The sequence below is a fragment of the Carassius gibelio genome, chromosome B4 (assembly GCF_023724105.1).
Source record: "Carassius gibelio isolate Cgi1373 ecotype wild population from Czech Republic chromosome B4, carGib1.2-hapl.c, whole genome shotgun sequence".
Taxonomy (NCBI): Eukaryota; Metazoa; Chordata; class Actinopteri; order Cypriniformes; family Cyprinidae; genus Carassius; species Carassius gibelio.
In genome coordinates, this window is record NC_068399.1 from 7,540,700 (window position 1) to 7,564,148 (window position 23,449).

Sequence of the window (23,449 nt, forward strand, 5' to 3'; positions counted from 1 at the left end):
TCGGGAGGCAGACACACTCTTGCAGTTTAAATCTAAATTAGAGAGCAATCTCTAACCTGACTTACACATAACATACTAATATGCTTTTAATATCCAAATCCGTTAAAGGATTTTTAGGCTGCATTAATTAGGTAAACCGGAACCGGAAACACTTCACATAACACCGATGTACTTGCTACATCATTAGAAGAATGGCATCTACGCTAATATTTATCTGTTTCTCTCTTGTTCCGAGGTCACCGTGGCCACCAGATCCAGTCTGTATCCAGATCAGAGGGTCACTGCAGTCACCCGGGTCCAGTACGTATCCAGAACAGATGGTGGATCAGCACCTAGAAAGGACCTCTAAATCCCTGAAAGACAGCAGAGACCAGGACAACTAGAGCCCCAGATACAGATCCCCTGTAAAGACCTTGTCTCAGAGGACCCCCAGGACAGGACCACAGGAAACAGATGATTCTTCTGCACAATCTGACTTTGCTGCAGCCTGGAATTGAACTACTGGTTTCGTCTGGTCAGAGGAGAACTGGCCCCCTTACTGGGCCTGGTTTCTCCCAAGGTTTTTTTCTCCATTCTGTCACCGATGGAGTTTCGGATCCTTGCCGCTGTCGCCTCTGGCTTGCTTAGTTGGGGTCACTTCATCTGCAGCGATATCGTTGATTTGATTGCAAATAAATGCACAGACACTATTTAAACTGAACAGAGATGACATAAACTGCCTTTAACTATAATTTTGCATTATTGACACACTGTTTTCCTAATGAATGTTGTTCAGTTGCTTTGACGCAATGTATTTTGTTTAAAGCGCTATATAAATAAAGGTGACTGACTTTTTAAGACCGCGTGGACGGATGCATGGCTGTCCGCAAGCCCTCTTGATGGCTGAAATTACATAATGCGGACAGTGCGCGGATGCGGATGGTCAAATTATACTTTGGCCTTTATCAGTGACGCACGAGATGAGATGACAATATAAAAGTTTCATTGCATTATAATGTTTTCGTTAACGTACAGTTGAAGCAACTAGATGGAGCGCTGCGACGTTCAATCAAAATATTGCAGAAAAAGAGAATGTGGAGAAGATCTTGTTTAGGTCAAACCTGAAACCTTATTTCACGCCTTTTCTAGAGAGGGACATCTAATACCGTTGCACTCGCGTCTCACACAATAGAGCCGCATGTTTAGAAAGCCATGTAAAATTAAGGTGGGTTCAGTTTTTTTCTAAAAAATATCATGACTTTATGTTGTCTAGGGTTGTAGCTATCGAATATTTAAGTAATCGAGTATTCTACCAAAAATTCCATCGATTAATCGGATTAAATTTGTTTTTGCTTAATTGAAGTGCAATATTAATTATGCAAGAGAAAATAAAACTCCCGGGTCTCTTAAAATGAATAACTAAGTAATAAATAAGTTTCCTTTTTTAGAAAAAAAATATTTTTATTTTGTTAAATGCATAGAATGCAATGCATACATCAAAAATAAAAATTTTATTATTACACATTGTTTCTCTGTCTGTACTTGTACTCTGAACAATGACAATAAAATTGACAGATGAATTAAGTGCATTTAAGTGCCATTCAGTTGGGGTTTTAAATAAAGCATTTTCTGGGATGCACATTAAACACAAAACATTAATTTAATTTATCTTTTAATTATTTAAAATTGAGCAAACTTAAATGTTGGTAAACAAAGGGGATTTACTACTAAAAATCAAACCTTAAAAAACCTTTAAAAAAAAAAGGTACATTCTGCTGAACAATAGTAATACATATCTGGCAAATACTACCGTATTTTACGGATTATAAGTCGCACCTGAGTACAAGTCGCATCATTCCAAAAACACATCATGATGAGGTAAAAAACATAAGTCGCACTGGACTAAAAGTTTCATTTATTTAGAACCAAGAGAAAACATTACCGTCTACAGCCGTGAGGGGGCGTTCTGTGCTGCTCAGTGGTAGACTACAGGAGCACTGAGCAGCATATGGCGCCCTCTCGGGGCTGTAGAGGGTAATGTTTTCTCTTAGTTCCTTTCTCTCGGTTCATTTCAAATTAATTTTGGTAAATAAGTCGCACCTGACTATAAGTCGCAGGACCAGCCAAACTATGAAAAAAAGTGTGATTTATAGTCTGGAAAATACAGTAAATATTAGATATGTTCTGATACCCTTTTTCTTTTCCTGATACCGATTCCGATACCTGGGCTCAGGGTACGGATCCGATAGCTGGGTGTGTATTGGTATATACAGCTGTATATACTACTAGCTCTGGGTAAATTGCTAGAATTATTATAATGGTGTGCTTCAGACTGATCCATTAATAAAACATGAACAAATACATGGTGAACTACTGTATTCATTATAGTATTTTTATTATCTGACATGAATTAGACCGTATTTATTTAAGCGAAAAAAAAAAACTTCAAATGCAGCCAAAAATCTAACACCGCAAACTAAAAAAGGTATTTTAGTTTTAAAATATAGCTGTATAAAAAACTGCAACAAGTCTAGGAATATAAAAAATTATATATTAATCAGATAATCTCTTTACAACAAAACAAGTAAAAAACAAGCAACCATCTAGGCATAATTATTATTATTAATAGAGACGTATTATTATTACTACATAGAGACATAGCTAAATCTACTGTAGGCTACAACAGTAGCTTAATATATTGTCAATTTGCTCATGTTAAACCAAACATTTATTTTAATGGGCTGCCATGAAGATCTTTGAGTGTCTGTGTTTATGATATGACAGTTTTCTCAAATGTAACGGTAAATTCTAATGAAGTGACGGTTTATGCGTTCGTGTCCTCATATAGTGACACACGGCAGAGACTACAAAACAGCGAGCTCCCTCGCATCTGCGCCCGTCACCCACAGGGATGTAGAATTTGCAGAAGTAATATTTAAATAGTTTTTTGCAGTTTAATATTCACAGACATTAGTATATATTCGGCTACTGTCTGGAGCCCTGCGCTTTGACTAACACGGAAGTGACTGAACGCAGCTGCGGGTACCAAATATACTCGTGAGTCGGTAACTAAACGGGTTGCTTGTGGCAACACAGCACAACTTCCTGTGTTTGCAATGCATTCTGAGCAGCGAAGAAGAACTGTGCACAGCTAGGGCATCATTATATCTGACATTATATCTGACCGGGAAGCCAAAATGCGTGGGGCATTCAAGCTTCTCCGTTCCTCCGCTCGCCATGACCACTGAGTGTGGACTGAACATGCGCAACTTTTTTTTTTTTCATTAATCAATCCACGGATCACGTGTGTGCCGAACCGAAGATATTGATCCGAACGGATCACGGATCAATGATTATCCGTTGCACCACTACTATAGTGTCATTTGAAAACATTGCAGTTGCGTTTTAAAATACAACAAAGAGCACCACGAAACCATTTAAAGAGGCACATTCAGCGGTCTCCTTGACGGGAAACAGTCAACAAAGTAAAATGATCTCCAATGTATGGCGCGCTCTCTTCATTTTATCAAATGATCATAATCACATCTATTCATTTTACGGTCCTGCTACTAGCATTTTATTCAGACTAAAACCCCTTTAATTTGGGTGAGAAAGCTTTTTTTCCAAGTGGCTTTTGCACATAATAATAATACTGCTGCAGACGCATTTTGCAGCATTAAGGTTATTACTTGATCGTTAATTTAAACGACGATCGGTCGTGGAAATTATTGGCATTCCTAAATACAAATGAGTTGGATGGAAAACTGGTTATTGTCTGCATCAAACCATGCTTCCGAACAAATGTGATTCACCATTCTGGGCAGCTCCAGGACAGCTGTCTCTCCGAGCACGGTGCTGTCTGTGAGCGGGGCAGAGTAACGTCAGAGAGAGTTTACTTTGGTAACGTCACGCTGCAGTGTTTGTAAGAGTTGCCAACTTCTCCGCCCCATTTACAGAGTGAAATTCTCTGACTACCTTTATCTCCCAGGGCTGTTGTTGAATCTTCCAAAAGTTTTGGTTTGGGGTGCTTCACATGCAGCGGCAGCAGCACTTTACACCGCACCAAAAATACGGGGCTGCCCGCCGACGTGCCTGACTTTAAATCAGCGATACTAAACACGGATATCAGCCGATGCCAATATATTAAAAAAAATGACAAATACCGGCCCGATATATTGGCCAACCGATATATCGGTCAACCTCTAGTTTATGCAAGTGGTACACGTTGAAAAAACGGTTTTAGGACAATGTAACGTTGCCATAAAAACTGGGATGAGGAAGAGGTGGCAAGAACCAACTTGTATGATGGCCCGCAGCCATATAATTTTGAACCTGCCAGACATGAGAGGGCAAATAAGCAATTGCCAAGAACTGATGTATGTGAAAGCCAATTAAATGCATGGTCCGATGAGAATGAGTGGAGAGTTGGTGAAGTGTCCTGGTGAGTTGTTATCATTTAGCAACGCAGCAATGAGCACTGGAACTAGTCTACGTCAGCAGTGCACAATAACGACACATATAGATTTATTTTTTACTGTCATTTGAGAGCACCGAGTGAAAAATCTAAGTTTTCTTTATCTAGTGGCAGTGATCATGACGTTAGTTCAGATAAGTACTGGTAACCTTTGTCATAGAGCCGTAGTACTGGTAAACTTTGTCTTTGTCATCTAGAAATAAAAGGCATCATGCTAGCTATATGGGCGTTTCTAAGCATTTCTCTCTTACTCCGGTGAAAATGTTGTTGCAAACGTAGCCGCGTGTCTGTCGCCTTGTTTGGCAGGTGCTTGTGTGGGGGCGGTGCCGTCCCATGGAAACTGCGCTGGAAAGCTTGTGCTTGTAGGGAAGTGTGTGCGCTTTGGTCGTTATTGGTCGATATCTATCTGTCTATCTATATAAATTTAATCTATCTGTCTATCTACCTATATGTATTTATCTATAATCTGTGCTATCTGAATGCCCATCATCTACTACTCGTCTCTCTAGTCATTCTCAATGCTATCAAGGCTGGCTTTGGTAAATTCTCTACCCAACGTGACATAATGCAATGCATTGTGGGGGAAAGGAGAATCGTTGCAAACCTGCTGTAAGAAAGTACCTACTTTTTCATATTATATTACATTTTGTGATACCCAACAACATAAAATATAATGGATAACAATTTAAATGTTTATTACCAACAAGCAAATTGCACAAATTCATTGAAAAATTAACCCTGCAACACGGCCTTTAACCCCTTTCTAGGCACCTCCTTTTTTGGCATGGAGACAGAAATGACATACCCAAAATAAAAAGGTTTCTGCTCATGATTCTTTCTGACTAGATACATATTCAACATATGTTCACAAAGCTGACACTTTAAAGTTTACTGTTCAGGAATCAGAATCACTCAGACTGTTATGATAATAGAGATATATAAGCTCAAACATAAAAACAAAAATAAAAATATTAAAAACATATTTTTTAAATGTATTTAAAAATGTGTTGATGTAAGATATGAGTTTAGCTAAAGCCACAAGTCTTTCAAAACTTCATTAGAAATTTCATAATCTAATCTGTAAAACTGGGAATTTTATGAAATATTTTCTAAGGCCATGTCATGTGTGGTTTTTAGAGAAGGCTAATCAGATTGATTTATGGCCCTTGTCATCTCTGTGAGATCTCACATGTAAACTCTCCAGTGTATTTTGTGTGTGTTTGGCTGTGAAAACTGCCCGATTAATCCCTATCTGTTATTCCATTGTTCTCACCAAACGAGTCTTTCACACCTCCGCCAGGTATGACACATTATCCGCATTATTCTTTTGTTTTTATTCCACCTTTATTAGCCTTGATTGTGGTTTTTCAGGCTTTACAAAGACACAAAGCAGCGATCTCACTTCAGTCTCTCTTTGCATTTAGCCCTTATTTATCAAAAGTCTTACTATAAAAATACAACAAAACATTTTCCTACGACCTTACGTGAATTATTGTGACAAAAATGCATTATGAAGAAGAAAAGCACCTGCTATTAGTAGCATCGGAGCTAACGTTAGCATCAAGCTACATCAGACAATTTATAAAATTATTAGTACACTTTTACTCAAAACTCACTTTAAACGCCGATCGAGTGTTTATAATAACTTCCTTTAGTGATCAGGGGTGGAATTTGGTCGTTTACTGTTGTAAAAATATGTTATTTGTAGCCTTTTTCATCGCTGCACAAGTTAGCATTTCCGATGTACATTTTCGATTTTTTTTATAAAAACGACCCAGATCTCAATAAATTCTCATACCAAGCTTTACTATCGTAATCGCGGGTTTATTATTCGGATATTTCGTGTGTACAGAGGTGTTTCAGTGTTGTTTTGGCCAGATAACTACCAGGAAGTGTGCAGGAAGCATGTGACACGATGTGGCGGTGTCCATATATGACACTCTAAGATTGACACTGGCAAGGCCCAATCAGAGTCTGAGCCACACACAGCACGAGCTGTGACCACTGCGCACACACACAGATCGCTGGGAGAGGCTGTTTATCATCAGATCGCGTAAATCCGTGGAAAATGAATAGAAATGACGATTCTGTCTGAAGAAATATGAAGTAAACATCAGTAAATATATCCATATATCTCCGCAGATATGCATCTTTGGTCTAAAAATCCTTATTGACGCTGTTCAGTGAGTCTATGTGAACACAAATAAACCGCTACAGACATGACTGAATATGAGTGAGTGGTGAATTTCTATTCAAAATATGGCATAATACGGATTTATTATTTTGCACTTCTGTCACTGCAACAATGTTTTATCAAAATATTGGTCAAATATCGAAGCTAGAGTCTTTAAACTTTCAATTGATGCACAGTTTGTCCAGATGAAGTAAGACAGTGATGTTTAATGTGCTGTGAAAGTGAAACAATAATAAACTGGGGCCGTCAGCGATGTTTGCACGTAAAGGGGTTAAGGATCTGTGCACCATCAGCATTACGTTAATTTCATCAAGAGGGCTCGCGGACACCCCGTGGTACTGCGCATGTGTCAAGCTCATCCGTCCGCGCTTATCTGCGGTTAATTATACTTTTGAAAGCTGTTGGAAAATAGTAGTGGTTTTGAAACCATGAGATTTTCAAATCATGGTATACCTTGAAACCGGTAATCGGCCCATGCCTAGTAGGTATGTGTCGACAAAAGATAGTATTGTGTATTGACGATAGTCAGAGATAGACGATAGCAGATGTGTCTGTCAATATTTAAGACAATATTAGGTTCATTCTCCTATTAATGTATTATTTGTATTTTTATTAGGCGGCCTATTAAAATTCAGCTATCAAACTGCCCAACTATTTCACTTCAGCTACGCATTTTGCATACACACATGCGCACTCAAATCAGGATTGGGGCCTGTAGCCAATGAAGAAGTCTCCATCAACAAACAGACGTACACTGTCTGCAGATATAAGGTATTTCATTGCACTTTAACAAGTAATCTGAACGGCCTATATATGTACAACATTTTAAACAAGCCCTCATTAACTGAGTTTAATGCCACAGTTATGTTAGAGTGCATTTCATTCTAAAAACTTTTTTATTTAACGTGTTTGTTTATGTCTAATATTAGTGATAAACTGTTGGACTTTCAATGAAATCTAATTTTGATTTTCACCGTTTTTGCAGAACAGACTGATAACTTCCGTGCTCAGATGCGGAAGATTTGTCACAGGACACGCGATATGACAGTTGCGTCCAATTATATATGAACTAGCTGTTTTAAATACAGTATTTTTAAAACACCAAATACTTAATCTATGACAAGAACCAGGGGTGTGATTCTTCTGGAAAAATCCGGAAATCCGGCTTTTCTGACCTGAAAATGATGCTCTCGTAAATCATACAAAAAAAAAATGGGTTATGATGTGTCGGGTATTGGTAAACTTAATGACCGCTCACCATTGTCAATGTTTTTTTGTGCCTCTGATTCATGTCGTCGTGTCACTCCGCAAGTAGTCGAATCATTTGTCACGATTGAAGTTCAAAGTGTATGTGCACGTGCCCAACCGTCTACTCACATGAACAGCTTCAGTTGACTGACGAAGACAGTGAACACGGATGATTAAGCTGAGCAAATCCAATATATTGTCCTTCATTTTTATAAAAAATAATTTCATTTTTATCGATTATTGCACCCCATTCCTCCCCCTTTTGCAGCGCTGCGCTTTCATTCCTCCATAAAAGCCTAATTTCCGGTGAAAATCAGTAAAATCATGCAACGTGACATTTGCAAAACGGGACGTGCTTGAATTATCAAAGTATACTTATTCATGTTTTTAAAGAGAATTTGCACTGCTGCTCAGGAAGATATAAGCACAGAGACAGAACAGAACACGGACATTTAAAATCATCTTTTAGCTCAAGGTGCACGCCTAAACGGTCAAGTACATGCAAAAATGTGTCAAAATGCTGCGCTTGGTGACTATTAATGCATACATTCGTCGGTCATGTAATAAATGAATGTAAAGAGTTGAGAATGAAAATACGGATCCGTGCGGCTCTTAAAGTGACTGCGGGCATTTTATTTTACATGTAATTATTAATTCCTGCAGTAGGGTGTACAACGCTACATGAACCTTTTCATATAAACTGCAATAAATACAAAACTAAAGCCAAACTTAAACTGAAACGAGACAGAGACATTAATAGTAAATGGTATAGCGAATAAATGAAATAATCATACTGCTTGAGACAGCTTGTTCAATTTGTATCTTTTTACTCTTTTGTATTTGTTCCTTTGCTGTTTTATTACTGACAGTTTAATTATTTTCAATCATTTTGAGGACTTTTTGCTTGTTTGAAATTCTGCTGGTCTCCAATATGTAGATGTCCTAGCAAGTCAAGTCAAGTCTGCTTAATTGTCAATTCTTCCACATGTACAGTACATACATACAGAAAATTTAAATTGTGTTACTCTCAGACCCCCGGTGCATACAGATAACACTAACAGTAGAACATTAAACACAGATAATAAAATATAAAGTACAACTATACAAATAGGTCATGTAAAAAGAAAGGGAAGTAAAGCAGCACATGGTAGACAGAGTGCAAACCAGTGAAGTAACCTGTGCAGATATAATGATTGTAGCAGCCTTATTTACAGGAAATTCATATTTGATATCTATCACTATCTTTAAATAAATCACTCATATAAAGTTTTGGTCATATGGCCCCCTCATGATCGTGTTAAATAATCGTTATTTGACCGTACAATATTGACCAAAATATTTGTGATTATGATTTTTGACATAATCGAGCAGCCCTACTTTGAACCGATTCACTTTAATGAATGCTTAAAACTGATCTGGGTCGAGTTTCCTGATAACGATGTATCTTAGCTCTGAAGAGTGCTCTCTACGTGCAAGGTTACAAACCTTCACCACAATTCCATGCGCTTTTCTCCAAAAATTTACTTGACATGAACGCGTTCTACATGCTACTTTAGAGTCGCTGCCAATTCGCGAAATTCATGCTGAAATATAAACTATGGAATCGTATTCTGAATGTTCAACCTAATAATCGTCATCTGTTGTGGATTAGCAATCATAGAAGTATATATAATAAAGCACATACCTACTGGCGGAGGCACTGACAAAATGGCTGAACAAAAACACAAGAAAAGATACCTTTCAAAAATATAGAGGGAAATAAAGATGTTGTTTTTAATAGATGTAAAGGACACCATAGAAATAAGGTTAAAACAAAACATCTGGGAGGACAAGAAATGCCCAATAAATGATTTTTTTGGAATTCATCCCTATTTTCCCTAGTTTGTTTAATCATTTAATTTAGATGTGTATTTCTATGTTTAATCATTTAATTTAGATGTGTATTTCTATTTTTCTTCTATTTTTAATTAATTAAAACAAAAAACTAGTACAATAATTTATTAATTTATTATTATGCTATATAAATTATGTCACTGTGTGTGTGGGGGTGGGGTTCTGTCGCCGTGTCATGGTAAGTGCACCGTATAGTTTCCTGCTTTTTTGTCCTTTGCCAATCACACCTATGCTCGTGGGAGTGAGAAGCTGAAGAGCGGCGGGCGAAAAGACAGGAAGACTGTAGTAGTGCGGCGCCGAAACAGATTGTGAAGTTCACGCGCATCTGGAGTGATTGTTTATTTTTGTAATCATTGTTAAATAAAGTTTCCCATGAGCCCCAGTACGCCGACCCCAGTCTCCTTCCTCTTCATACAACTTAACTCGGTTACACCTATACACTTTTTTTTTTTTTTTACTTTCAGGAGGGTGTACTCATTTTTGCAACAAAGTTATATCGCTTTGATAAGAAAACCTTATTTTGCTGAATAATTTTGGTCATTTTTCTTTGGTAATTGATCTAGCAAGCTAGTTGAAACAGTACAGCTAAATAGTAATTGATGAATTGGTTAAGTTTTAGAGGGAGTGTTCTCATTTATGCTAAACCCTGTATATTCACCATATACAATGCTTAATTTAATTAAAACAAATTTATTTAAGGCTTTAAATCAATTATGTAAGGTTTGTGCCACTGCTGCTCTAAACTAACAGTACTGATGATTACCAAAATCACGTTTTAGCTTTCTATATTGGTTAGTCCTCCGATTTGCGTAAGCTCTTTAGTAACAGTAGTAGGCTATTTCTAATGCTATAATTATTGCTGTTGTCTATGAAAGAAAGGCGGGAAAACGTAGCCTAGTCAAGCACTTTATAGTGTTTTTTTTTTCTTCCCAGATGCCCAATTACAGTCAAAAAATACCTAAACAAGGACAGTGAGAATACAAGCTGTTATCACATGAATAAATACTATTTATTTGTTTGAGTTTGTTATTTGCCTAAATAACGACAATAACATTTTTAGATTTAAACAGTTTTTTTGACAGCTTCCTAAAATATTTCACTTTCTCTTTTTATTATGGTAGGTGGTCTAATAAATTGTTACGCACTGCATGTTTTCATAGCGTTAAATTGGCACTTTTGTTTGAAAGACATTTGGCAGAATTTGAAAAAGTGTTTTTGTCAAAAAAAAAAAATTGGGCTTTAAAAAAAACTAATATAAAATAATAATTAGCCAACTAATAGATTGCCAAAATAATCCTTAGTTGCAGCCCTAAATATAACAATTTAAATAATGTATTATATTCATGCTTTTATGAGAAACAATGTTTATTTTGGTCACTGGCTTGATTTTTCACACACACACACAAAAACATTAACACTTGAGACAAATAAAATCTGACTGAACTTAAATAATTACACATCAGAAATCACTGATTACAGATCAGACATTAGAATGAACAAGTTTATTTCGATGTTGTGACAATGCACTGTGTGCTGTATGTGTTGTGAAATGTATGCTGAATAAATCTGAAAGCTGAATAAATAATCTTTCCATTGATGTATGGTTTGTTAGGATGAGACTATATTTGGCCGAGATACAGCTATTTGGAAGATATCTGGAATCTGAGCGTGCCAAAAAAAAAAAAAAAATAAATAAATAAAAAAAAGTTAAAATATTGAGAAAATAACCTTCAAAGTTAATCGACAGTTGTAGGATTCACAAAAATAAAGTCTAATTAATTAAATATCCTCAGCGTCAGTTAGGTCACAGTCCCATAAGAACTTTGAAACATGCATTTAAGAAAATGCTATGATAATTAAGGTCTTATCTTTACACAAAGGATCTGTGAATGTACCACATTTGTCTTTGATGACTGGAGAATAAAAACCTACCTCCTTGTTCCTCGTGTTTTATTCTGCAGGTTTCGGATTCCTCGTGTTTTATTCTCAATATTTCTGGTTCCTCGTGTTTTATTCTGCAGGATTCTGGTTCCTCCTGTTTTATTCTTAATATTTCTAGTTCTTCGTGTTTTGTTCTGCAGGTTTCTGGTTCCTCTTCTTTTATTCTCCAGGTTTCTGGTTCCTCTTCTTTTATTTTCCAGGTTTCTGGTCCCATGTGTTGTATTTTCCAGGTTTCTGGTTCCTCTTGTTTTATTTCACTCGTGTTTTCCTCACTCTCCTCTTTAACAAACTCCATATTCACAGCAGATCTCAGTTCAGCTAATATTCCTCCAGAATTTCCTGCTTGATTCAAAACTTAGTCACGACTGTGATGATGAGAATATTACAGGCGTTTAATGACCTGATCCAAAAACTTTATTTTTCCACTTACAGAAACAACATTTCTAACAGTTTGTATTAAACTATCACCACGACAAAACAGCAGAGAGCGCGGTGAAACTAATCTTCTTCTTCTTCTTCTGAGGTCTAATGGCGTTTATCTTCTTCTTCTTCTTTGTTTTTAACGGCGGTTGGCAACCAGCTTTTGGTGCATTACCGCCACCTTCTGCTTCGGAGTGTGAATCAGACAATAGGCTTACAATCTAGTTTCCACATTTAAAAAAAAAAAAAAAAAATTAACACCTACACACAATCATTCATTACCCAACACACTTTCCCATATCCCTGTTTATCCTCATAATCTATTAAACAAACCTGTTTCCCTTAAGAAAGTTAACAATAATCTAACCTGTGCTCTGTCACCTATGCTCATCAGTCCTGATAAATTTAATTCCTGAACCCCTAATTCCCTCAAATTATTCTCCTATGGCGTTTATCAAACAAACGAATGTGTTTTAGCGCCACCCGCTGGACTGGAGAGTGAAGCGGCGAGAAGAGGATGGTTTTTTCACACCAGACGCGAAGAGATGGGTATAAACCTTTCTTTTACTGTCTATGGTATAAACGGAGGTCGGAGCCAGCTCCAAATGGGTGGGACTTCAGCTCCAAGTGGGCTGAACAAACCTCCAGAGTCTTTTGATTGGTTTATTTAATGTCATGGGGTTAATGCACGCTGCAAATCCCCACCCACCGGAAAAAAAAAAAAAAAAAAAAAAAAAAAAGACGACGTCAACTTCCCAAGGCTTTTCAGCGTCAAGAAAGAGGAATTTGAATGGGGTAAGTTTAGAGTTGTACAACGTTTTACAAGTTGTGAAAAAGTGCAGTATCTTGGCGGTTGATGTTTTAGTCTTGACGTAGTTAAATCATGATTACAAGTTCATTGCATTCCAGTTTGAAAATGGGAGGACATTCATGTGCAGTTTTTACCTTCAAAACTCATATATGCGATTATTCCGGGATCACGTTAAAACAGCATTAGCAGCACAGATAAATTACATCTTTATTGTGTCTGTTACCTTTTTGTGCTAAATATTTCTGCAATACATATTTAGGATTTACGCTGCAGATTATGGACACTGAAGACCATAAACATATTGTGACTAACGTTACGTAAAATATGTAGGCGTATTATAACTGCACTGATATTTAAGCGATCAATAACTATTTATAGATTTAGTACAGTGTTCCATAAGAATGAGTCTTAGTTAAAACTCCTAAATGATTATGCTCGACTTTAACAAAGCTGGTCATTGTTTCAAAACCTGCTGTTATATTTTTAAAATGTTATCTATTTTTTACGTGTAACGTTAATTCAAATAATGTAATGCAATTGAAACATTTGGTTTAATTACCAAATTCATTTTTCAATAACAGTGGATATATGAAGATAACTGCAGTGTCCACTACCATGCATTACATATCAACAGTAGCCTATAGTAAAATTCATTTTGTCATTGTAGTAAACACCAACAAACAAAAACATTGTGTAAACTTTGTGTTACAGAAAGTTCAAGTCTGGGTGGCCAGAAGTTAAATTTCAATGACCTGGTTACCGCCTCTCTCTGCAAACCCAAAGGATCACTTTCCTGATTTTGTTGTTCTTTCAACCTTTTTTTGTTCTTTATATGCATTAATATGTTTAATTTATTGTGTCTGAAGAATTTTGACTAATGTGTGTGTGTGGGTGGGTCTTTGTGTGGATAAATTATGTTCATACTTTAAAGGTGGACATTTGCAACATCGCTTGTCCCTAAAATTGCTCCAGGGGTATGGTCAGAGACTGTCCTAAATGACAAATGTTGGAATGTAAATGACATTACATTCTGTATCGTCTCACTGTACTTTCATTAATGTTATCATTGTACTTTAGTTAATGTTAACTTGTCAACAGTGAATTATTTTAGGATGTCATTGGACTGAATGTTTAGTGACTAATGACACTTCATTCCAATAAAAATATAATCCATAGCCTTGGAGTGAAAGCAGCAGCAAAGTGTTCCAATGCTGATAAAAATCAAGCAGGTTAAAACCTCAGGTTCCTTAAATATCTATTCTACCGGACAGTATGGGGTTGGACAGATTTTGTAATGGTTTTGAAGTCTGATGCTCACCAGGCCTTCATTTATTTGTTCAGAAATGCAGTAGAAACAGTCATATTGTAAATTGTAATAATATTTTACAATAACTCTTTTCTATTTCAGGCAGCAGTGGATCTACCCCAATCAGCATTAACGGGACCCCTGTGGAGAGAGTGAGCAGCTATGCAAATGCCCTGCAAAGAGTAGCTGAGCGCATCTCCAGAACATCTCTCCCCTCTCTGCAAGAAATCCACACCAGGAGATGTAAATCTAGGGCTGTTAAGATCCTTGAAGACCCCACACACCCTGGAAATCTGCTACAGTCAGGCAGACGCTTCTGCAGTCTGATGGCAAAAACAGAGAGGCTCAGGAGGAGTTTCTTCCCTCATGCTATCAGACTACTAAACATGGACATTAAACACACTGAACTTTATAGACTAGTTGTTTAGGGCTACCCAATAACTCACTGCACACTGCACTTTTTTGACACAACCTAACTATGCAACTCCTCCTCACTGCACATTGTTTACATCTCTGCACATCATCTGTGTAGCAGTTTCTGTGTATCATCTCTACAAATAATCTGGGTAGTAGTTTAATAGTTTAATATTGTGTATATTTCATTATTTGTATTTAATTATCTCCCCCCCAAAAAAACTTTTTATTTTTTTCCTGTTGTTTAATTTTTTGTATTTAAATTTTCTCTTATTTTTTGCACAGTCTAAAAAGAGTATGCCAGACCTATATTTCACTGCTTTTTGCATGTCATATAACAAATGAAACTTGAATTTTGAATGGTGTGGAGCGTTACCTGTGATTGAGTTGGTGATAAAAGGAGATTGAGAAAACAGTGTCTTAAATTGGACTTTAGTACCATTAATATTTTCCTCTTAAGTCTTGGAATGTTTTTTTTTTCTCATTAATTCTCGTATTACTATTTAGATTATTTTTCTTTTTTTTTTTTAATTACATGTTTTGTCAAATTTACTTCCATGTGTGGCCTTTTGTAATGTTGTTTCACCTAGAGCCAAGGGGGTTGTAACAATCTAAACAATATAATTCTCCCTCAGATTTCAAACTTGCATTAAAGAAAAACATTAACATACAGTAAACGTTTTATTGCTTTAAATTACTCATTCATTTTCTTGAAACTGATGTAATTATGAAATGAATATCATTTAATATACTTGAATATTTGCAGTTGTCACAAAATAAAAAAAAAATACCTCTTGTTAATAAAATTTAAACTACAATGAAAAACAATTAATCTGTTTTTCATTAGTATCGCTACTTTATGCCATCCTCATTCGCGCGCACCCCGGAAATGACGCAATTTGAAATTTCCGCGATTGTGTTGTTAACATGGAAATCACGTGACTGATGACAAACGAGGCCTCGGTTTGTGTGTAGTGTCGGTTCCGGATAAAGGGGGTTCGAAACTCACGCCACCTTGTGGGTGTTGTCAGGAGTAGATGAATCAGTTGTAGTAGAGTCAGCGAGTCTATCGCAAGCCGTTTTAGCATTTAAAACGTTGTTTTGACTATCCATAAATATAATTTTGGATATTCACAATTATAATTCGGATAGTCATAATTATAATTTGACTAGTCACAATGACAATTAGAGATATCTGCAATTATAAATGCACTAGTAAGAAATCAGATTAGAGATATCTCTAAATACTTTATGACTAGTCAAAACTACATTTAAGATATCTGTAATTATTTTATAGATATCTTCAATAGACGCGTCATACATCCGCGAATGTAATTAGAGATATCTCTAATTCAATTTCGACTAGTCACAATTATAGTTTAAGATATCTGAATTGCCATTGCTCCAATTCGAAATGCTGTTGTGTGACGTCAGAATAAATTTACTCAGCTCCTCCCCGCCTACTCTGCTAACCGCTAACAACATAATAAAAGTCTGCTTTTGTTGTCACGGAGAGAAAAGCAAATGCATGAAGTGCTTCATGGGTTATTAAATAAATCTGGATGTAGCCTTGTGTGGTAAAATGTCTCCCACGTGCATGTGTTTTAATTGAATCATGTTGCAAAATAGACCAAATGCAGTGTAATGTTCAATAAAGGCAGAAAATCACAAACCCCTTACAAAAAATTACTGCAGTTTTTTAGAAGTAATACTAGAATTTTTGTTACATGTAGAAAAATGCAGTTTTTTGGACACGAAAAAACTGCAATATTGCAGTATTACTGTAAAAAAAAGAAGTCTGAAGTTTTACTTTTGTAGTGTAGTACTACTGCAGTTGTACTGCAGTTGTATTTTAGAAGTACTTCAGCTGTACTGCATCTGTATCACAGTATTATTTTACTAGTACTTTAGATGTATTGGAGCAGATGCAGTACAGCTGAAGTATTTCTGAACTGCAGTACAACTGCAGTAGTACTAAAATAAAGATTACAACTAAAGTACAAGTACTAATAACGTGCTGTACAGATACAACCGGGTTATCCGGAAAATAGTTTTATTTTCACACATATATTATTTTATGTACAAAACAACAGTGAATGCAATTTAACAATACGTTTTTTTATTTATTTAAACTTTAAATAACCGGCTGAGAGTTAGAAACTAAATTAATAAATTAATCATTTGCAAATAAACACTTTATAGTCTATTTTCATTACTCAGGGAGGTTCAGTTTTTTGAATAGCTTGTCCTCGTTGTTAAGCTTGGTTCTTATGACTGCCTTTACATCAGATGAAGACACACTGAATTTCTTTTGGATATAGTCTGAAAAAGAAAAGAAAAAAAGATTCAGAAAAACTATCAAGTTTCAGTTACAGTCTACAACATATAGTAACATATAGCATATAGTATGCTTAAACTGAATTTTGCATTGTGGTTTCACCAAATGTTTGGGGTAAGTATTCATACTGTTCCCTAATTCGTTTGTAATGGCATACTGGTCAGCATTAATGGCAATGAAGATTTCAAGTAAATTAAGTTAAGGTAACACTTTACTTCTTAAAGCATTTATGTATAATACATAATTAAGGTGTGCATAATGCACATTATATTGCATTATATATTTTCATAAGTAATTGTTATTAAAGTTAAAATGCATTATATTTGCAGATTGGTTGTTACATCTGAAATTGGTTGTTTGTCATTTGTTTTATTGCATTACACATTATGCATAACACTTTTGTTACATCTGAAATTGGTTGTTTGTCATTTGTTTTATTGCATTACACATTATGCATAACACTTTTTTTATGAAGCCTGTATTTATAATGCATTAAAAGTGTATTTTTATTGTATTATAATGCATGTATAATGCCTTATAAACAACTTTATAATGTGTTATATCGTCTCATTGATAATCGTAACAATAGTAATAATACTTATTTGTGGTTAAAAGTATTAAGAGTATGACTATTTATAATTGTATTCACTTGTAATAATGGATTATATATCCCATAGTTTCATTTACTTTGTTTCCCCAAGAGTCATACTGTATCTTGACTGTGTTGACTTAAGTTACAACATTGTATTTTTAAATATAAAAGAGTCACCCCCCCCCCCCCCCCAAAAAAAGGTCATAAATAATTCACCCTCATGTTTTTGTGACTAAACCTGTATTGGTTAACAATTTTTTTTTTTTAACTTATACAGGTTTGCAACGACATGAGGGTAAATAAATGAGGATATAACATTTATTTTTAAGGTGAACTATCCCTTTAACTCACTGGAAACTCTTTTACATTTAAAACAATACAATATTGTTTTGTTGATAGCACATATGGAACATGATTTATTTACTATGTATTACAATAAAAATTTAAAAAGCAAATGTCTTATAACCGCATGGTATCTTATGGCTTGTTAAAGCGGACAAAGACTACTCATAAATATCATGAGCACATTGTTAAGTGCTTTAGATCTTTAAAATAAGACTTTGTTATTGTCTCTTTACTTTCACCAGATAAAGAGACTCATTAGATGTAAAATGATACTGTGCGGATCTTCAATGTCAACAATGTCAAGATATGAGTCTTGGGTAAGCAAAATAAAGGAAACTATGGGATATATAATCCATTATTGTATAAGTGAATTAAATTGTTCATTGTGTGTTACAAACAGTCTTACTCTTAATGGTTATTACCACAAATAAGTAATTATTATTAATATTATTACGATTATCCATGAGAAGATATAACACTTATTATAAGGTTGTTTATATTATTTGTTTATATAATGCATTATAAAGGCTCAACCTGGTGTTATGCACTCTTAAACGTTATGACCACAAATAGGTAAGCATTATAATGTATTATTACTGTTTTTATGTTTTTTTATATGATAATACAAAATGATAAGTACAGGCTTCATAGGAATTGTTACTCAAATCTATTGCATTAATACAATGAAAACTACATGGGGAAGTGGTCTCATTACACTCACATATAGAGCAAAACCCACTTCATGGAAAATCATGATTTCTGTTGTTGAAACTTTACTTTTTATTAGGCAAGGTAAATATGTTGTTCTTAAGTTATCTGGGATAATATCCAGCAGTCACTGGAGAAGTACTAAAACTTGAATCATATGCTAACTGATATGATTTATCTTTTTGATATTTTTTCTTTATTTATATAATTTAACATCTGAAAATAGTTGGTTATGTAAAAAAAAAAAAAAAACTTTTCCATATGTATACAGTTTATCAACAATTATTTAATAATTGTAAAAAAAATAATTGAATTAAAGTGTTAATTTTTTTATGTATTTTTTTAAATGTTAAGAATTTAAATGTAAAAGGCATAGAGGGCTTAAGAGCATGTGAGTATCAAATGTGTTTTAATTCCACTCCAGAGTTTTTAAATTTGCAATTAATTAAGTCTTTTATTATCATTTGATGACAGAAGATCACATGCTATTTAAAATGGGAGATAAATCTTGATTTAATACTCACCTAATTCTGAAAGCTATTAATATAACAATTCAAAAATACTTACAAATTTACTATAAACAACTAATTATATACATGGACTGAACACAAAGTAAATTGTTTGACAAATAAATAATAAAGCAACTGATAAAAATTCCAAATACTCTTTCACAGCAGAGCTAGTCTGTGGAAATACATGAGGAGTTACCTATTAAGACGGCCACTGTGTGAGCTGGAAGTGCCTCCTTGCTGGTCTCTGCATTGGGTGCCTTTCTTCCATTTAGAGAGTGAGTGGCAAGAGTTTCTCGCCCAAAGGTTACAAGGAAAAGCTCGCTGGTAATTTTTTTTAAATCTTGGGTGTTGATCCTATCAAACCGGCTTCTCTTGATCCCACCCCCTCCCCCAAATTGATGTAATCGACTACCTAGTGGGGAACAGCAGAGAACAAATTCTTTTCTTTTCTTTTCTGAAAAAGTAAAAGAATTGAAAAAAAGTTGACCACCACAGTGATAGACTACAATCTAAAACAAAATGGCTCAGAAATGCCTTCTAGAATAAATTATAAAGCTACAGAGAAAAATCCAAATACCCAGTACAGAGTTAAAAACAACATCAGCAACCACAAGTTGTGTTAAGTGAAAGAGGTAGATTTTAACACACCTTCTAGCCAGAATTGAAAATTCTGACAGAAAATTGAATACAATAAAATAACTGTATAATTGGGACCTACTTACCTGCTTACTTCCTTGAGCAGAGCATGGTTCTGGAGTTTGAGAACAGATGTTTTGAGAAGATGAGGTCTGCAGATTGTCAGGCTTGTGCTTTGAAATGCACATCTTTATTTCTCGTACTGTGCCTTTTAGCTCCTGCACAACAGCATGCAATTCTGGAAAAAAGCAGAACGACACAATCATGTTCACAATCCACAAAACCTTTACAGTGCCCTCCACATCTATTGGCACCATTTATCCTCTTGGTCTTTCATTCAAGATTCTAATGTAAAATCAAAATAAAATAATTGGGAAAAATATTAATATGAATTGATAAATACAGTCATGGTCAGGATAAATGGGGAGTTGGAAAATTAGCCTATTTCCAAAAAAAGTGGAAAGTGGAGTGTTCCTTTTCATCAGGCACAGCGTTTTCCTAATGAAGCTGTCACTTTAATTGTCAGTTCGCAAAGACCCACCCCCCTTAGTTACTGTCGCTACACTGCTCTCATGACATTCCATGTTCTTACGCAAGGAAAAATACATTGCGTAGCAGAGAGGAGACTGACAACGCACTCACTGACAGACAGGACAGACCAGGTTACTTTTCGGTTACTTTTGATATTTCTGTGTGTGAGATCATTGCAAGATCTCTGTTTGCGAGTGACTGCCTGTGTGTGAGTGTATGTGTGTGTGTGTGTTTGTGTCCTACAATAAAAGCAGCACATTAATTTAGAACAGTGATTCAACTGACTTGTAACCTGTGCATTCATTGTTTAATGCACACTTTCCAGGCAATCAGAATCGAGTATTCAAAAAGAATATGATATTATATATACTGAAGAAGATAGCTCACAAAATTGAGAACAATTGCTACACTATAGCTAGATTTCATTACCTTTCCACTCCCTCAGCTCTCTCTCTGCTTTTATCCTGAAGCGACGCTCATATTTTAAATCTTCTTTAAGCTCTTTAATTTCATTTTTTAACTCTTTGATCTCTTCAGCTATGTCTGACCTCTTACATGGCTGAGGAGACGAAGGACTTGGTACACTTGAATCCTTCAGCACTCCCACGGCAGGTCTTGGTTCCTGAAGTACAATATCAGTTATTATGTATTCTAGCTGTAAAGTTATAGTTTATAAAAGATTAAATAAAGTAGTTTCCTGCTGACATTTATTTGAGTGCAGCTTTGTTTCACCGCAGCCATAATCTTCTGTTGAATGATGTTTTTGGTCTTTTTCTTTTTTTTGTTACCGGTGCATTTTCCTGAAAATAGAAATCACACAATAAAAAAGTATCCCAGAAAAATGTAACTATTAAACATAAATGCTTGTCTACAGTGCATTAAGTACATGTATAAAATACACAGGACTAGGCATACATGTAACTGGATTTCTTGATCTCATTTAAATACTTTTCTTGATCTCATTTAAATACTATCTAAAATTTTAATTATTGAGCTTCAATGATAGCTACTTTCAGAGGTTTGTTTGTGATGGGACACTCTACTCCACTGATCAGTATGACTCAAAATACTCCAGATGTAATTCCTTGGTAACCATTGGCCAACAGGTTGCAAAAATTGAACACATCATTGTTGTTCAAACACAGGCCACCCCCAGACAACCAGTTTTACTGGTAAGGTTAACAAATCAAATTCAAGCCTTTCACAAAAAGTGGATAGTTTGCATGGATTCTCACATACTTAATGTCACATTCTGTGCAGGCTACAAGGCAGTACTTCCATCTGAAGTAACAAACAAATGTATAGAAATTGTAAAAAGACCAGATGGGCTTGTCATTTTGCCCCTACCAAACACATATGAAAGAGATTAAACAATAAGCAGAATTTGATTTACTGTAGTATATCAGTGTACTATGTGAGGAGGAGAAAATTAATGCTTTGAGAAAATAATGTTTACGGATTAATCATTAGTACAAATTTAGTAAAATTGCACTTGTGTATGCTTACCCATCTATTCATTAGAATAACTCAATATAAATATATTTCTTGTATTAACTGCATGTTTCAATCTCAGAATGTGACAAATGATATGTATATATGTATAAAAAGTACAGAATGCAATACAAATAAACATTAATTGAAAGTCACATGTGTACTTGCTTATTTAAAATAATTACTAACGAGATTAACAAATAATCAGATTCAGATTTATTGTGACAGTATCTCTATGCAAAATGTGACGAGGAGAAAATTAATACTTTGGGTATATAATTTATATTATTGCATCCTTAGTACAAATATAATTAAAAAAAATATTCTGTATATTTACCCATGAATTTTGAGAACTCCATTTAAATTTACACAAACCATTTGCATCTTTTATGCATTGGCTATATCTTAATTGTTGTGTTTTATTGATTTTATATGACGAATTGAATTGTCAGCAAGTGTCCACAAAGTCACCAAGTCTCATGCCATTTAGATTAAGACAACTTTTATTATTATAATTATTATTTAAGATAGCTTAAGGTTTAATGTTGCAGTGGTCATAGCTTTTACTTTCTGTACAGTAGTAGCCTACTGTTACCACAGTTGCAGTAATGTAGTATGAGTGTAGGTTTATACCTGCATTTCAGTACTTCATTATATTGGAAAACTACAGTTGTACTTCATTTGACTGCAGATGTACTAAGATGTACTGTAGTTTTACTGCTGTCGTACTTCAATGTACTGCAGCTGTACTGCCATTATACTGCAAATCTACGGCTGTGCTTAATTATACTGCAGTTAAACTGCTTTGTACTGCAGTTTTACTGCAGTTGTACTTCAATATACTGCAGTTGTTTTTTGTAAGGGACTGCTCATCTGAATTTATTTATTATATATTTAGACAATGAAAAACAATGTTTGTTTATTTATTTATTTATTTATAACAGAATTCATTTATAACACCTCAGTATTGTAGTAAAACAGTACGCAATAATAACTTTTTAATTTGAATTTGAATTTAGAAATTTTAAATGGATGCCACCTTACTGGGAAAATTAAAGCCCTGCCTACACCTACCCTAACCCTACCCAATATTTATTTTAAACTTTTTAAATATTTCCTTAATTTTTATAGAAAATAAATGCCTTTCTGATACAATATGAGATGTGAAAAAGGAGAAAAAATGTTTGGGAAAAGGCGGACGCGAAATCGTGTCGATTGTGTCAAAAAGCACATACGTTAATCGCTAATCCACCACAATTGATACTGATATGTAGGTGGATGATGGTAGTCTTGCACTTATTGTAAATAGACACTGATTCTTTTATCATTATATCAAATGTTGCAACAGCTGACATGAAGCTTATGCATGTGTTCTTTTGTAAATATGTCTCAACATTACGAAACAAAAAAAAAAAAAAAACAGGACTAAAGCCTCTCTGTCTAATCTCTAATCTCTGTCCTCTCTGTCTAATCTACCACTTTTACACATGCTCCAGTTATATTTTTATTTCCATACTTTTGAATTACTTCTGTATAAAACAGTTTAAAATCTCCCAAAGTCGCGGGACCTTTATTATACAACTCTTAGGCAAAATTGCGTATGACAACAGTTTCCA

At 35.0% G+C, this 23,449-nt stretch overlaps 1 protein-coding gene and 1 long non-coding RNA gene across 3 annotated transcripts in view; one reads left to right on the forward strand and one right to left on the reverse strand.

The window, feature by feature from the left end:
- The window catches only part of LOC127955929 (zinc finger protein 271-like), a 31,360-nt gene extending 19,063 nt beyond the window's left edge, over positions 1–12,297 (reverse strand). For both annotated transcript variants that reach the window (XM_052553590.1, XM_052553589.1), the window contains exon 1: positions 11,721–12,297. In XM_052553590.1, the coding sequence (XP_052409550.1) occupies positions 11,721–12,024 (304 nt within the window). In that variant the 5' untranslated portion in view covers positions 12,025–12,297. The remainder of the gene's footprint in view (positions 1–11,720) is intronic.
- Positions 12,298–12,874: 577 nt separating this feature from the next.
- On the forward strand, positions 12,875–16,352 carry LOC127956099 (uncharacterized). The gene is made up of 2 exons (XR_008153460.1): positions 12,875–12,944; positions 14,369–16,352. It is a non-coding gene; the product is annotated as an uncharacterized LOC127956099 (long non-coding RNA).
- The last annotated feature ends 7,097 nt before the right edge of the window (positions 16,353–23,449 follow it).